At 47.7% G+C, this 17,214-nt stretch overlaps 1 protein-coding gene across 13 annotated transcripts in view; it reads right to left on the reverse strand.

Annotated features, from left to right (window-relative positions):
* Positions 1–17,214, reverse strand: part of FBRSL1 (fibrosin like 1) — a 1,065,261-nt gene that overhangs the window by 16,067 nt on the left and 1,031,980 nt on the right. For 7 of the 13 annotated variants that reach the window (XM_075898374.1, XM_075898376.1, XM_075898375.1 and 4 more), the window contains 4 exons: positions 17,026–17,097; positions 16,606–16,689; positions 15,564–15,696; positions 1,066–1,149 (listed from right to left, as the gene is read on the reverse strand). In XM_075898374.1, the coding sequence (XP_075754489.1) occupies positions 1,066–1,149; positions 15,564–15,696; positions 16,606–16,689; positions 17,026–17,097 (373 nt within the window). The remainder of the gene's footprint in view (positions 1–1,065; positions 1,150–15,563; positions 15,697–16,605; positions 16,690–17,025; positions 17,098–17,214) is intronic. The other 6 variants (XM_075898377.1, XM_075898370.1, XM_075898365.1 and 3 more) reach the window with 3 other exon arrangements.

The raw sequence follows: 17,214 nt of genomic DNA on the forward strand, positions 1-17,214 counted from the left end.
ATCTTCCCGGGCGCCGCCATTTTTAAATCCCCCTTAGTCCGAACTCCGTGCCTGCGGCTACACGTGGCACAGAGTAGGTAGTTCGAATTAGGATCTCTAATTCGAACTACCGTTACTCCTTGTGGAACGAGGATCCTAATTCGAACTACCTACTCGGTGCCGTGTGTAGCTGCGGGCACGGACTAAGGGCGATTTAAAAATGGCGGCGCCCGGGAAGATGCAAATAAAGCCCGGGACATTTAAATCCCGGGCTTCATTTGCAACTTCGAATGCCTACATTAGCCTCCCTAGTTCGAATTAGGGGGCTAATGTAGACATACCCTATGTGTGTGTGTGGATGGAGGAGTGCATGAGTGTGACAACTTATTATGACAAAGCTTTTTGATAAAGATGAACTTTCTTTGCTCACAATTATTGTATTTCAGTTGTCTTAAAATGGGAACTGCAGGCATCTTGATAAGTAGCCTGAGAGATCATCTTGTTTCACAATGAATGTTGTGTTCACCTCTATATTGTCTGCTGTGTAACCTTCTCTCAGACATAATCCTAAGAAAATCACTACAGACACCCATCCCTATAGCAACTACATACCTGGGCTTTTTGTACTAACACTCCTTCTACAGAGCCACTGGTTGCAGCGCCGGTGAGAGTGCTAGTGTAAACTAAGGGCTATTGTGTGCCAGTCACCTGTTTATTTAGATCTGCTCTGAGATGGATTAGATCAGCTGTTGATTAAAGTGCCAGAGAAATGTGTGCACTGGCTCTACAACTATGGCAGTATCAATAATTGGAAAATTTTAGGGAAAAAGGACTGGTGTAGAGACATACTTGGAGAATATTTAATCCTCACTCACTAATAGTGTAAAAGTAGACCACAGTCTTAAGGCCCTTCTAAGCCAAGCACTACGTTGCCTCACTACAATGCTATCATTAAATTCTGACCAGACCTAATACATCTTAAAGTACGTTTCCTATGGGGGTTTAAGTGCTACAATATCTCAGACTGCTGATCCATGGAATCAGAGAATAAACTAGAATAATAATGGGAGAGCAGGGTTTACTTACACTTACCTGCCAAATGGCTCGTAGGCAGGAAGCTGCTGTGGTGAGGCGAGGGTCCAAAAGGGGTGGTGGCTGGATGTGCAGAACCTGTGATAACAAGGGGGTGATCTGTTTTTAGTTCAGTGATGGTTAAGGGTTTTAATATGAAAAGCTGGTACTCCTGTCCATCAAATCCAGATACACATACACAGGGCATACTGAAACACCACAGAAGTGGCAGAACTCCACTTGACGCTGAGCAACAGGCAGACTGTTTTTCCCTGTCCCCTAAATCAGGGCAAGACAAAGAGTGAATGTACAATCTTGCATCAAAGAGTGCTAATTCTCTGTAATAACTCTGGCTTTGATGCCTTATTATAATGGGTCTTCCATAGAAGATGCATGTAGCATAATCATTTATTTCACTGCATGTAAATTGGCCTGGATCACCCAAGGTCATCGAGCAAGACAGACCATTCTGAAGTGGGACAGTTGCTTCCAGAATGAGCAGGGAGGGCACACTGAGGGAACATCACCCCTATCCCAAAGTATTTGCCTTCCGGTTCCCTGAATGGATGGTGTGTTGCATTTTTTGGCTGGAATTAAATCACATATAGCCCGTTCATTGTTGAGTTTGGAGACACTGCCCAGTGCCAGCTGGGGAGCATCATTTCAGACTTCATTAAGTTGCTGGGATTCAAGATTTTTGGGGCCTTGTCTACACTAGGAAATCTTTCCTGACATTTCCCATAATGGCAAATAGTCGATGCAACTCAGCAGTTGGTATCAGCAGTGGGAAACCTAGCTTATATAAGGCCGAGGACACTGCCAGCATTTTATACATTAGATTGGGCAGACCAGTTCCATGCAGAGTTGACATAGTTTTTAAAATGCTGGTAACCAGCTGGAGTCCTGTCTGTGCTAATATTCCCTCTATTGCAACTGGAATGCTACATTGTTTAACTATAGTTTACTGTAAATAAACCCTCCTTCTTCTCCCAGTGCCTGTTCATGTAAATTCTGATTAGCAGTGTGATTGTGTGTGCGCACACCAGTACACAGCATCTGGAAAACTTCTATTCTAGCAACATCTGTTAAGTTGGCCTGGGCACTCCGTGGAGCTGTGCCTTTATGGCACTCAGTTTAGAGCCCTGCCAACCTGCCACCCCCTCAATTCTTTTCTTACCACCAGTGACCATTAGCTGGAACACCTTATGACTCTTGTTGCGTTGGCAAGTGCCTTTGCAGTGTCAATTGTATATAGTTCTTTACATCTTTGTTTAGTTACTATTAGTTGTTGGTGTTAAGATTGCTTTGGGGGCCGCTCCCCCATTGTTTCGCTGGCCCTGTGGCATGCTGCAGTCCCCCAGGTTGAAAACTTGCAAAGGCTGTAGTAAACACATGCCCAAAAGTGATCCAAAGACTTTGTGCTTGAGGTGTTTAGGAGTCACCAGAAAGACCAGTGCAAAATCAGTTGCAGGTTTTACCTTAGCCTAGAACTATGAGAAAAAGGGACCAGCATCTCACAAGTCTGCTGATGGAGACTGGTTCCAGCCACAGTCAGACCCCCCAGATCAGGGCACCCCACACTTAGCAACTCCTTCTGTGAACCAGTGCTGAGAATGGACTCCTCACAAGACTCTCAGCACCATCATGGCTCCTCACGTGTGTGATTATAGGGTTGACACCAGTCTCAATCACTGATACTTCAGAAGAAAAAGAAGATGGAGAGGCACCGCTCCTTCCCATGCCAAAACTAAGAAGTTGGTCATTGTGGGACTTCTCAGCCCACAGCATTTTGGCTCCTTCACTCACAAGGGTCATGTCAACTCTTGCCCTGGTTCCAGGACAGTTGAGTTCACATCTGCCCTGCTCGCTGGGTCCTTGCAATCAGCAGCTGCAGCCTAAGGCATTTTGACCCTTCAGGCATTTTAGGCAGCATAAGACATTATGCACCGCATGGTGCTATTTTCCCCCCTCAGGAGGAATGAACCAGTGGCATGGCCCACCCATGGTCCAGTGAAGAGGGAACTCGACTATGCTGCTGCAGCACTCAGCATTTCCACAGGACCTCCTGGCACCAACCGCTCAAGAGAGGGAGCCTACTTGGTCCCTTAGCTCCTGGCACTTGCTGCTTTGCAGCGTAGCTCCCCTATGGTCTTCATTTTCAGAGACCTCAGAGACAGAGTCTGAGACCTACTGCCCACATAGGGTTAGGAGCGGGAGGTCGAGACAGGATTGGCATGAAGAATAACAGTTACAAAAAGATGAAAACCATTTTTTCCTGCTCAAAGGCAGTAGAAACACATACACACACATAAACAAGCTGTTCCCACCCCCACATTTTATTATGAATTGAGACTCCACTGTCAGGCAATGACAGAACAGGCGATTTCCTGAGACCAGTTAAGTTGTGCACAAAATTGACCAAGAACTTAGTGCAGCCTTCAAGTGCAGCGGTTTACTACTTGTTTTTTTATGGTGTATTGTAAATGCAGTAAGTGATGTAAAGAGTAACTCTGCAACCTCCATTAAGACTGGAATAAATAAAAAGTAGATTCTGCCTGCAGTACTTGGTACCAGCCTGGCACCACAGAGATGCTACATTGAGAATCACAGTGGGTACTAATAAATTAACAGAGCAGAAACTGCTACCCAAATATGGCCAGACTCCCTAAAATGAATATGACTTAGTCCAAAACTGGGGCATAGATTTACCTAACCATTATTTGTGGCAGGAACTGGTGCACTGCACAGAAGGCCAGCATTAAACTGAGTGACATGATGGGGAGAGAGGTGAAGCCGACCCCAGCTTGGTAACTGCAAACCCTAAGCAGCCAGAAAATGAATTAAGGAAACTTAAGATAGAGCACAACAACAAATCTGAAGTTATCTATAAACATTCCACCTGCTCCGCTGCTTAAGATGGATGGAGACTGACATCTATGTGATCCTTGAAGATTTCTGAAGATGTATAACGGATGGGAGATTTCTTCAAAGGAGACGGCTTACAAACTCAACTACATGGGCTGATAATAAAAAATCCTCCAGAGAAAGTCAGGAGCAGAACTGTGGGCTGTCAGGTAGTTATTAAATATAACGTCTACCAAGCAGCTGAACATCCATCCTGAAGACAGGTGACCCTAAGATAACTTATGTCTCTCACAGTAACAAGGTAATGCAGCAGAACCAATGATTCACACCAGCTACACTCTTGTTCAATCAGGTGAAAAAAATACCTCAGATATTGTAGAGTAAAAGATTTATTTATCCCTATCTTACTGCTGCAATGTTTGTTCACTCTGCTGTTCTCCACTAGCACTTTTACTTAGATTTATTGTGTATGCTGTTGTGATTAATATACCACAGACTAGTTGCTTTAAGGTTTTTTATCTTCAGGTGAAGTTAAGGATTCTTCTTGCTTTTTTAAGAGATAAGCATGTCATTATGAAATCATTAGAGATCTAGATATTTCGCAGGAATGCTTGCTCCTTTTAAAGAAATGTTAAAGATACTAATTGTTTAGCATCTTTAATTCAATAGACCATTTAATTTTATGACTCTAAACTGTACTCTAATACAGAGCTGCACAGCAAAATCAGATATTATGTAGGGCTTCTTTTAAAAACAAGATAGTGGGAAGGAAAAGCAGTTCCCATAGTTAAAGTAATCAGCATGCATACACATCCATGCTATATTTAAGTACATACATAAAGACACTGCCATAGTATCTAGGCACCTGTGTACAGACATACAGATGCAGGGTGGCATAATACAGCTTAAAAGCTTTACTTACATGACTTTACAATGGACACCATTGCTTAAGTCTGTTGAAATCACCAGTCACTCCCCCTTTATAATTTACTTCCACAGATCATTGCAGACAGATAAATAGGTTCCAAAGATGTAGGTACTGAAGGGTACTAAATCTTGTATTTGAATCTCAACTTGAGGATGGGGTAGCTTACATTTTAGGATTTGGGCAAACATTCACGCTAATTTTAATTAAATTAATTTTAATGGGGCTTTGCCAGGGATGAATTTGATTAGGCTGATCACAAATGATATGACAACTATTAGCTTCTGGGGCATTTCTGTGCCAAAAATAAAAATTCTCCACACAACATTTTAAGATTCTGCAAAACTCTGCATATTTTATTTGCCAAAATAAAACTGTATCATTACAACAGTTGCAAATATTTTGATATTTCAAAATACTTGCAGGCAATTTTGTCTGTGCTAGGGACGTGAACAACTAGATGACTATCCAATAAGCAAATGCTTATCAGATAGTCAACACACTAGTTGACTAGTCACTTCCCCCTCCCTTGCTGTCTCCATCAGAAAGAGATGCGGGGGGAAAAAGAGGAGGGGATGCTTCAAAGTGGTATCATTGCGTGCAGCCTGGGCCAAACCCTGGGCTCATGTGTTGCTGCTGCTTTGAAACCCTGCGGGGAGCATGGGGCCAGCGGGTGACTGCCTGAGTCCCCTGTTGGCCCTGTGCTCCCTGTGGCGCTTTCACCTTTGAAATGTAGCAACAAGTTGCTACACTTCAAAGGTGGAGGTGCCCTTATCGACTAATTGAATATTTAATACAAATTGCATCAACTATTTGATTAGCCGATTAATCTAAATGTAACATCCCTTGTGTGTACCAAGACAGACAACAATATAAAGACTCCCCTAGAAATAGAATTAAAGATGCCAATCCTGTTCCTGTTTCTCTGTTACGCTTTTTTTGTGTGCCTCAGTCTGGTTATCACACACATGTAGCTGGGCATATGTACTCCTCAGCCCAGATACATGTACCCTAGAGCCCAGGGATCCAGAAAAACAACCTGATACTGGGGCCTGGGCTTGCCTGAAATGTCCTTAAATGCTGCCTTTTTCCTTCAACGTGTGTTGGGAAACCAGTTGTCTGGAACCCTCCAACACCTGCTCCCTTCTGTTCCTCCCTCCCATTCTTAGGTAGTGTCCTGTTTTTGTGAGCTGGAAAGATAGGCTCTGTTGGGTCCAGCAGACCCTAGAGGTAGCCAAGTACTTCTGCAGCACCAATTCTGCAGGGAAAAAAAAATTCTGCACAGAACATTAATTCTGCACAAATTCTGCTTTGCACAGTGGCACAGAATTCTCCTGCAGTAATCCTAAAAAAAGAGTAAGGTGATGACAGAAAAACACCATGTAAATCACCCCTAGTTAATTATATAAAGTAAATTTATATCCTGTCATCCTATCCATGTGCACATGTCTTACTAACTGCAGCTGGAAACTGCAGGCCTGGAACTGAAGGCATACTTGAATATCCAACATACAGGATACTCAGAAATGGGTTGGGGGGAAAGGAGGACCACAGGAGCAGAAGAGACTATTCTGCAGCTGTAAATCTTGCTGAATATAGAATCACAGAATGCTACAACTGGAAAGGACCTCGAGAGATCATCAAGTCCAGTCCCCTGTCCTCTTGGCAGTATCGAGAACTGTCTAGATCAGGGCTACTCAACTTTGGAAGCCTTGTGGGCCACAATGATACTCACAGCACATGCCAAGTGACACAGCTCAAGTGTGGTTCATGTACATGCAAATATATATACAAATATATGAAATTGCTTCTTTCACACTGATGGGTGTGAATACAAAGATTAAGGCAAGACTACAGAACACACAAGCCCCACTTAAGTCAATTCTGCTGATATTAATAACATGCAATATTTACCCAAATGACAGCACTTTTAATGAGCAATGACAGTCCAGGAATGTAACTACTAAATGCATATCAACAGAAGACCATTCTGTAGACTACTATTTTTTTTTTGGCTTCACAATTTTAAAAATCAAACCAAAGCTGCCAATACAGGCAGTCCCCCAGTTACATACAAGATAGGGACTGTAGGTTTGTTCTTAAGTTGAATCTGTATGTAAGTCGGAACTGGCATCCAGATTCAGCCGCTGCTGAAACTGACCAGGGGCTGACTACAGGAAGCCCGAGGCAGAGTTGCTCTGCTCCGGGCTTCCTGGAATCAGCCGCTGATGAGTTTCAACAGGCTGAATCTGGACGCCAGTTCTTACATACAGATTCAACTTAAGAACCCCAGGCGTCCCCAAGTCAGCTGCTGCTGAAACTGATCAGCGGCTGATTCCAGGAAGCCCGGGGCAGAGCAACTCTGCATCGGGCTTCCTGTAGTCAGCGCTGCTCAGTTTCAGCAGCGGCTGACTTGGGGACACCTGGGGAAGAGCAGCTTGGGTGCTGCTGGGTTGCTCCAGTAGCACCACTCCTCGGCGCTACTGGAGCAACACAGCAGCACCCAAGCTGCTCTGCCCCAGGCGTCCTGATTCAGCCGCTGCTGAAACTGACCAGCAGTGGCTGAATCAGGACGCCTGGGGCAGAGCAGCTCGGGTGCTGCCGGGTTGGTCCAGTAGCGCCCAGAGCGGCGCTACGGGACCAACCGGCAGCGCCCCAGCTGCTGTACCACAGGCGTGCGGAGCAAAGCCACGGAGCACGCGGGAAGCGGGACAGCCGCAGCGCGTCTGGGCTGTCCGCTGCCCGCGTGCTCCATGGCTTTGCTCCGCTTTGCTCCCCGTCTCCCTGCTCAGTTGGTCTCCAGCAGACCAGGGAGACGGGGAGCAAAGCTGCGGAACACGCCGGCAGCGGACAGCCCAAACGCGCCGCGGCTGTCCCGCTGCCGGCGTCCTCAGAGGCTTTGCTTTCCGTCTCCCTGGTCTGCTGGTCTCACCAGGGAGACGGGCAGCAAACCCCGTTCGTAACTGCGGATCCGACATAAGTCAGATCCGCGTAACTCGGGGACTGCCTGTACAGCACTGGAATTTATACAAGTATAAGTACAGGCAGTCCCCGGGTTACGTACAAGATAGGGACTGTAGGTTTGTTCTTAAGTTGAATCTGTATGTAAGTCGGAACTGGCGTCCAGATTCAGCCGCTGCTGGAACTGATCAGTTTCAACAGCGGCTGAATCTGGACGCCAGTTCTGACTTACATACAGATTCAACTTAAGAACCTCAGGCATCCCCAAGTCAGCTGCTGCTGAAACTGATCAGCGGCTGATTCCAGGAAGCCCGGGGCAGGGGCTTCCTGTAGTCAGCCACTGGTCAGTTTCAGCAGCGGCTGACTTGGGGACGCCTGGGGCAGAGCAGCTGGGGTGCTGCTGGGTTGGTCCAGTAGCGCCGCCGCTCCTCGGCGCTACTGGACCAACCCAGCAGCACCCAAGCTGCTCTGCCCCAGGCGTCCTGATTCAACCGCTGCTGAAACTGACCAGCAGTGGCTGAATCAGGACGCCTGGGGCAGAACAGCTGGGGTGCTGCCCGGTTGGTCCTGTAGCGCCCAGAGCGGTGCTACGGGACCAACTGGCAGCGCCCCAGCTGCTGTACCACAGGTGTCCGGAGCAAAGCCATGGAGCACGGGGGCAGCGGGACAGCCCAGACGCGCCGTGGCTGTCCTGCTGCCCTCGGGCTCCGTGGCTTTGCTCTGCTTTGTTCCCCATCCCCCTGGTCTGCAGACCAGGGGGACGGGGAGCAAAGCGGCGGAACACGCGGGCAGCGGACAGCCCAGATGCGTCTGGGCTGTCCGCTGCCCGCGTGCTCCGCGGCTTGGCTCTGCTTTGCGCCCCCCCCACCCCGGTCTGCAGACCGGGGGGGGGGGGGGGGAACAAAGCAGAGCCAAGCCGCGGAGGACGCGGCCAGCTGACAGCTGTCAGCTGACCGCGCGCTCCGCGGCTTGGCTCTGCTTTGCCCCCCCTCCGACCGCGCGCTCCGCGGCTTGGCTCTGCTTTGCCCCCCCCCTCGTCTGCAGACCGGGGGGGGGGGGCAAAGCAGAGCCAAGCCGCGGAGCGGGCTGCCAACTGACAGCCCAGACGCGTCTAGCTGTCAGCTGACCGCGTGCTCCACGGCTTGGCTCTGCTTGGCTCCGCTTTGCCCCCGTCCCCCCGTCCCCCTGGTCTGCAGTCTGGGCTGTTAGCTGGCCGGGCGCTCCGCGGCTTGGCTCCGCTTTGCCCCCCCCCCGTCCTCCTGGTCTGCAGACCAGGGGGACGGGAGGGGGGGGGGGCAAAGCAGAGCCAAGTAGAGCCAAGCCGCGGAGCGCGCGATCAGCTGACAGCCCAGATGCGTCTGGGCTGTCAGCTGGCCGGGCGCTCCGCAGCTTGGCTCTGCTTTGCCCCCCCCCCCGTCTCCCTGGTCTGCAGACCAGGGTGACGGGGGGTGGGGCAAAGCAGAGCCAAGCCTCGGAGCGCGTGGGCAGCGGACAGCCCTGTCCGCTGCCCATGTGTTCCGCCGCTTTGCTTCCTCTCCCTGGTCTGCTGGAGACCAGGGAGAGGAACGGCCCCGTTCGTAACTGCGGATCCGACATAAGTCGGATCCGCGTAACTCGGGGACTGCCTGTACAATCAGTGTGAAGATTGTGTCTGAAAACTTTTCACCTGCTGTTTCACATCAGGCTTGTCTCAGTGCTGCTACAATGGAATACAGTCAGTCAGATGTCTGTCAGTAAGGGTATGTCTACACTGCATTCCCCTCTTGTGAGAGAGGAATGCAAATGCAGATGAACAAATTGCAAATGAAGCACAGATTTGAATTTCCCGTGCTTGATTTGCATAATTGGGTCCAGCCACTTATGAAACTTCATTTTGTAAAGAGTAAGGGTTATTTCGAAACAAGGATTTTCTTTTGAAATAACCGCATCTACACAGCATTTCTTTTTTCAAAATAGGGTATTTTGAAATAGTGATTGGATGCAATTATGCAAATGAAGTGCGGGAAATTCAAATCCACGCTTCATTTGCAATTTCATTTGTCTGCATTTGCATTCCTCTCTCAAAAGAGGAATACAGTGTAGACATACCGTAAGAGAGGTGTGCAATTTTGACTTGATGATTCCTATGGAGGAGAATGAACTTTCACAGACATACGTAGACCCAAAGCAAATTAGCACTTTTTGGGTACATTTCAGTAATGCTGAGTACATGTCTTCCAGTACATAAAATACTCCTGACTAGGGTTGCCAGGTGTCTGGTGTTCTTCCGGACTGTCCGGTATTTGCACCATCTGTCCAGTAGAAAAATTCAGAAAATACCAGACATGTGCAATGTCCGGTATTTTCTGAATTTCCAGCTGGGCGCCGGATGGAACCCCGGTGGGGGCGGGGGACTGACTGGGAGACAGGGCCACAATTGGCGCTAGGAGCCTCTGGTCACGTGCAAAAGCCAGGGCAGGCGGGGGCCAGGACTCTCAGCCATTCCTCCCGCCCCGCTTCTGCACACAACCAGAGGCTCCCAGCACTGATCGCGGCCCTGCCTCCCAGCTGGGAGCCTCTGGCTGCGTGTAGAAGCTGGGCGGGGGGAGAGACTCCCAGCTTCTCCCCCTGCCCCCGCCTGGTTCTACGAGCAATTTGAGGTAGTGCTTGCTGGGGGCACGGCCCCTTGGCCTCTGGCTGCAGCCAGTGGCTACACCCTTCCCCCCTACCAGCTCCGCTTCCCGCCCCTCTTCCTCCGGATCCCCCCTTCTCCCGTCGAGCCCCGCGGACCCTGACCCTCCCCAGCTCTGTTTCCAGGCCCCCCTTCCTCCCAGACCCACCCGTTCCTCCAGGCCAGCCCCACTACCCTCCCCCCTCACCAAGCTCTGCCTCCCATCCCCCGCCCCTTCCTCCCGGCAGCTCTGCTTCCCGCCCTGCCCCCCTCCCGGCCAACTCTCCTCCCCCATAATCAAGTGTGTCTGTTTTTTTCGTGGGGTCTACCTGGTAACCCTACTCCTGACAGCTGAAGAAGTAAGTTGTGCCCATAAAAGCTCATGATACCATCTACATGTTTTCTTAGTCTTTAAGTTGCTACTAGATTATTTGTTGTTTTTTAAATTTTTCCTTTTGCAGACTAACTCTCTGAAGCTAGTTCTAGTACATAGGTCATCCAAAATGTTTCAGTGTCCTCTTCCTTAGGTCTAGCTTTTAGAATACAGGCAGTCCCCGACTTACGCGGATCCGACTTATGTCGGATCCGCAGTTACGAACGGGGCTCGCCCCGGAGGACACGTACTGCGGGACCTTGCGGTCCTGCCGCCCGTGTACTCCCGGGCTTTCTCCGCGTCTCCCTGGTCTGCCCGAGCCCCTCCGCGGCTTTGCAAAGCCTCAGGGAAGCCGGCAGCGGAGCAGCCCAGGCGCGCCTGGGCTGCCTCGCTTCCCGAGCCCCCCCGCAGTTTTGCGAAGCCTGGCAGCGGAGCAGCCCAGGCGCGCCTGGGCTGCCTCACTGCCTGAGCCCCCCCGCGGCTTTGCAAAATCTCGGGGAAGCCGGCAGCGGGACAGCCCAGACGCCCCGCGGCTGTCCTGCTGCTGGCGTCCTCAGAGGCTTCGCTCCCCGTCTCCCTGGTCTGCTGGTCTCCAGCAGACCAGGGAGACTGGGAGCAAAGTCGCGGAGGACCCAGGCGGCGGAACCGCGGTGCATCTCGGTCCGCCGCCTGCATCTTCCTGGTCTGCTGGGGTGGGGGGGGGGGCGCAGCTAGTACGCCCCCTCCCCCCCCCTTGCAGACTAGGCTTTTCTTCAGACGCCTGTGGCAGAGCAGCTGGGGCGCTGCCGGTTGGTCCCGCAGCGCCGCTCTGGGCGCTACTGGGCCAACCCGGCAGCACCCCAGCTGCTCTGCCCCAGGCGTCCTGATTCAGCCCCTGCTGGTCAGTTTCAGCAGCGGCTGAATCAGGACGCCTGGGGCAGAGCAGATGGGGTGCTGCAGGGTTGGTCCAGTAGCGCCGAGGAGCTGCGCTACTGGAGCAACCCAGCAGCACCCAAGCTGCTCTGCCCCAGGCGTCCCCAAGTCAGCTGCTGCTGAAACTGACCAGCGCTGACAACAGGAAGCCCGAGGCAGAGTTGCTCTGCCCCGGGCTTCCTGGAATCAGCTGCTGATCAGTTTCAGCAGCAGCTGACTTGGGGAAGCTTGGGGTTCTTAAGTTGATTCTGTATGTAAGTCGGAACTGGCGGTCAGTTTCAGCAGTGTCTGAATCTGGACGCCAGTTCCGACTTACATACAGATTCAACTTAAGAACAAACCTACAGTCCCTATCTTGTACGTAACCTGGGGACTGCCTGTACTATTGTTTTGCAGCTCTATCATCTCTTCTTCAAATGTGGCCTTCTCAACACCAAATCTTACTGCTGAAGGTGAGACTGCCTTTACCTGATTTTCAGTAAATTCAAGAACTGTCTTCAGGGTAAAAAAATCAGGCAAAAAAGATGCATGTTCACTTAGTTGTGTCACCTGGGAGTTGAGGATGGGAAAGTGAGTTAAATCTTTCTCACAAAGCTGATCTGGAAAAAGGGCCAGTTTTGTTTCAAATGCAGAAACATTGCATGTCAGAGAAGGCAGGGTTTTTTCTTTGCCTTGAAGTTTAAGATTGAGTGCATGAAAGTGGCAAGTCATATCAGGAAGAAAAGCCATGTTTAGCAGGAAAATCTCTTTGTCTAAACATGACAGTAAATCCTGGCGATCCTTTGCCTCCAAAAACACTCATACAACAGGCAGTTCCATAAACTGATCTAACACTGCCTCGACTCAGCCATCTAACTTCCGCGTTCATTGCCAAGTGACCATACTGTGTTTTGTACTCAACTAAATCTCAACTCTGTCTATATTTCAAGGTCTTTACAACAATGATGTTGATGATTTTTGTGACACTATCCATTGTGCTCTTGAGAAATCCTCTCTTCAGTTTACTGCTTAACTCTTCCTGGTACAGAATGCAATGGTATGGAAAGAAATCTGGAAACTGTGGATTTTTCTTCAACAAAGAAATTAGCTCCTTCTCTTTTGCAACCATGGAGGGAGTGATAGCAGTTGTTATCAAAGTAAGCTTCTTCAAATCAATGCATGTTTCCTGGTCCTTCAAAAAAAATGCCAACAGTGCAGAATAAATATCCTTTCACCTAGTTTGACCCATCAAAGAGTAAGCCTTTCTTCAACATACTTTTTGCCATTGAAAAAATGCACCCAGATCGTGAGCTATGTCTGAACAATCAGTAGATTCGTCCAATGCCAGATTGCAGTTGAATCAGAAACTCGCAGTTTTCATATTTGTTTAACTATATCCTCTTTGCTTTTATATTCTGCAAAAAGTGATTTGCTGCAGTTCAAGAAGAACTGAGTATCAATTCACCTTCGATAAAAGGTCTTTTTGATTTAACTATGTGTCAGGCCATTTTGAAGGAGGCTTCTGTAATGGCATCACTGTCTTTAACTTGAGAACAGAACATATCTTGTTGAGTAAGGAAACCTTCCAGTAAGGAACGTATCTTAGTTTTTCTTGAATTGCTGTCAGGTGGATACAAGTCTTAAAACTCAGAGTGACAAGATTCATGGTGCCATTGCAATTTTGTTTTCTTTAACTCAGCAATAGTCTTTTGGCAAAGAAGACACATTGGTTTTCTATTTATCTCTGCAAAAGTGAATTCCTTCTCCTAAACAGGATTGAAAACCCTGTGTTCATCCCACAAGTGTCTCTTATTTGTTGCCTTTTTTAATGCTTCTAATAAAAAAGAAAATTATATACCAGTGTTTTGTGTGTTTAGCTTGAAGCTTTAAGTTGTGCATTTCTTGGAGTGATTTTACTATAAAAAGAAAAGTTTCCAAGCCAGAGCACTCCAACCTGTGGTGGAGCTGGGCAAGTCAGGCAAGACACAAGAGACAAAAAAGGACAGGTGCCCAGGAGCACCATCCTGGATTCCCAATATGGCTGACATCCCATGGGAGACTATCACTCTGTGTGGGATGAAAGCATGGTTCCCTGGCCACAACACTGGATCCAAACATGGACAGTGTGAGCCAATCAGCACCTCTCAGGCTCTGCCCTCAAGCCAAGCAGCCAGCACATCCCACAATGCCCCAGTGCTCCCAACACCTCCTCCTTGGTGGTTAGAAATGCCAACATCCTGTAGCCGTCTGTTCCAACCAGCCCGTCCGCTTGTGTCTTTCAATGCTCACCCAGCCTGGGAGACATCTCGCCACTGTGGCACGTGTTCAAAGGATCCCACCCATGTTGAGCCCTGTGTAAATGGGCTGCAAATGGACTGCAGGCTGAGTAGCCCTGGTCTAGATCATCCCTAATAGATGTCTATCTAACCTGCTCATACATATCTCCAGTGATGGAGATTCCACAACCTCCCTAGGCAATTTATTCCAGTGTTTAACCACCCTGACAGTTAGGAAGTTTTTCCTAATGTCCAATCTAAACCTCCCTTGCTGCAGTTTAAGCCCATTGCTTCTTGTCCTATTATCAGAGGCCAAGGAGAACAATTTTTCTCCTTTCCCCTTATAAACACCATTCTAGATACCTGAAAACTGCTCCTTTCCCCTTATAAACACCATTCTAGATACCTGAAAACTGCTATCATGTCCCCTTTCCGTCTTCTCTTTTCTAAATTAAACAAGCCCAATTCTTTCTGTCTTCCCTCACAGCTCATGTTTCTAGGCCTTTAATCATTTTTGTTGTTCTTATCTTGACCTTCTCCAATCTCTCCACATCTGTCTTGAAGCGTGGTGCCCAGAACTGGACACAATATTCCAACTGAGGCCTAATCAGCACAGAGTAGAGCAGACACAACACTTGCTCACAACACTCCTATTGATGCATCTTACAATCAAGTTTGCTTTTTTCAGCAGTGTCATACTCTTTACTCATATTAAGCTTGTGGTCCACTTTGACCCCTAGATCTCTTTCTACAGTACTCCTTCCTAGACCAGTGGTACCCAACCTTTCGGGGCTGCCGGGCACCCGGGGAGCGGGGCCACGTATGCGCTGTGCACCCAGGGGCAGGGCCGCACATTCACCACGTGCCCAGAACTCGGGGCGCAAGAATGGCTTGGGCCGGCCCTGATCACTCAGCGGGTGCACATAAATGCCCCAGCAGGCACGATGGCACCCGCGGACACCGCGTTGGGGACCACTGTCCTAGACTATCACTTCTCATTCTGTATGTATGAAACTTATATCAAACAACAGCCATACACAGAAGAGCATCAGAGTTATAATAATGTAGTGTGAATTATATGGTGTTCTGTTTTATATGGTGTTCTGTTTTAGGTGGGAAAAATATTTTTAGGAAAAATAGTCAACTTTGAATTTTTTTATGTTTTCTGTAATTTTTAATCAATTGTTACTGAAACATTTTGTTCTCAGAAAACCATGTTTTTAGCAGACAAAACCCAAAAATTTGGGAGAGTATAATGCAGTATAGACAATTTAAAAAAACTAGAAAATCAATCTATTTAAAAACCCTCTGCAAACACTTGGCAACAACTTTGAATTTTTTTGAAAAATCATTTTTTGTCCAGCTCTATATGGCATGTGTAAAACTAAACTAAAAGCAGCAGTTCCTATCAGAGTTCACTGTAAACTGTCAGCATCTCTTGCTTTGTGAGATAATCCATAGTTCCACCTGGATTGAAATAGGAAGACCCAGCAGAACAGACGCAGTTTACCAATAATCACTAATATTTTCAAACCAGTCTGTAGACTAACATTGCACTGATTCTCTCCTTACCTGTTGTGGAAAACAGAGGCCTGGCAAGGTCTTGTGGGTAATGGAATCCTGGAAAAACTCCAGGGGCAGGAGGTCTGCTGAACAGGTCAAGTTTACCGCCTATGTCTAGCTTGTGAGGATCCAGCTGCATTTGCTGTGAAATGATACAAGAACAATCTCATAAATTTGCTTTCTGTATGGGGAAAAAAGAGAGAGAGTTCAGGCTCTCTGCTGCTTAGTACTGCCAGGGAGAGTTAGTGAGTGTGACGGTAGTGTCTCTGGTCACATACTGTAGTCATGCTCTGACAACGTTTATAAGACCATTTCACTCCACAGCTTCTCAGCTGCCTGCCTCATTCACATGAATAAGGTTAGAAGTGAGTTCTTAGCCCCGTAGCATACACAGCGGAGCATGCAACATGATACATTGAGTGCACTGCACCCTGGGATCAGTCTGCAGTCTTGACCTGACAAAATACATTCCACAGGCTGAAAGTTACAGACAGAACCAGAAGCCCTTAAGAGTTGACGACAGAGTTCTGTGTTTTGTTGCTCCAGTTTAGAGGAAGAGAGAAAGAGAGACTTTCACAGACTATTCCTTTTATACAGCTAATAAGCACCAAATGAAAGGGGTAGGAAAAGAGGAAAGAAGAAAACTGTCTCAGACTCTGACTGAGATTTTGAACCTCCTCCTAGAGTATGCAAGGCTATTAGCAGAGAGCCAGACTACTACTTTGACAAACTTCATCTATGCTGAGAAAATAAGTCTTTTTCTCTTTAATGGCATTAATTAAAAAGCTCCAAACAAAAGTAGTAAGTATTAAACATAAACTGGACAAGAGCTACAGTGGGAACCATGAAAAAAATCAGTATGGAAATTGTGTTACTCTGGTAGCTGCTATTCTAAGTGTAGGAACCTGGCATGTGGAACATTGAGTTTGTAATGGCACCCAGCGTACCTAATCTTGTTGCCTTTTCGGTTTTTAAATTCCCTCCCAACCCCCCACAGAATCAAAGAAGAAAACCCAACAACCTCTAACACAGTAACTATCATTCTACTCGCCTGCTCTATGTTTTGTAAAATGTCCTTCACCGTATCGGTCATTTCATTCTGAATAGGATAACACTCCATATTCCACAGGAGGTACTAGTGCAGAAGGGAAATGATATTAAACATGTATGCTTCACAAAAAGCTGGATCCTGGGCAAAATTACCATCCCCCACCCCTTCTTCTGAGCTTCCTTTGGCTTCATACTTAATACCTGCTGCGTGTTTTTGCTATCATTCAACCCAACTTTCTTGCCCTCAGACAAACTTGACAATTTCTGCCACAGATGTTAAAAGTTTGAAAGTCTTAGTTAATCTATACATCACAAGCTGAAGCATCATCACTAGTATTCTGCTTCCTTCTCATTAGTCACTATAATTTAGCCTACAGTATGTCAGAAGACTCGACTTTATTGACTAAACTGGCTTTGTTACCTTTATCTTCTGCTGGTGATGGTAGATCTGCCAGGCAATCTGTACATGAACTGCACACCACTTCCCAGGCTTCTGCAACCAAAAGGATAAAAATGTAGATTAGTTTAGAGCTAACAGTCTACAAAGTCATCTGATATAATCACTCATTCCCTCTTCTTTAAAACAGTTAAGAAATTGGAAAGACTAAAA

Source organism: Pelodiscus sinensis, chromosome 15 (genome assembly GCF_049634645.1).
Source record: "Pelodiscus sinensis isolate JC-2024 chromosome 15, ASM4963464v1, whole genome shotgun sequence".
Classification (NCBI taxonomy): Eukaryota; Metazoa; Chordata; order Testudines; family Trionychidae; genus Pelodiscus; species Pelodiscus sinensis.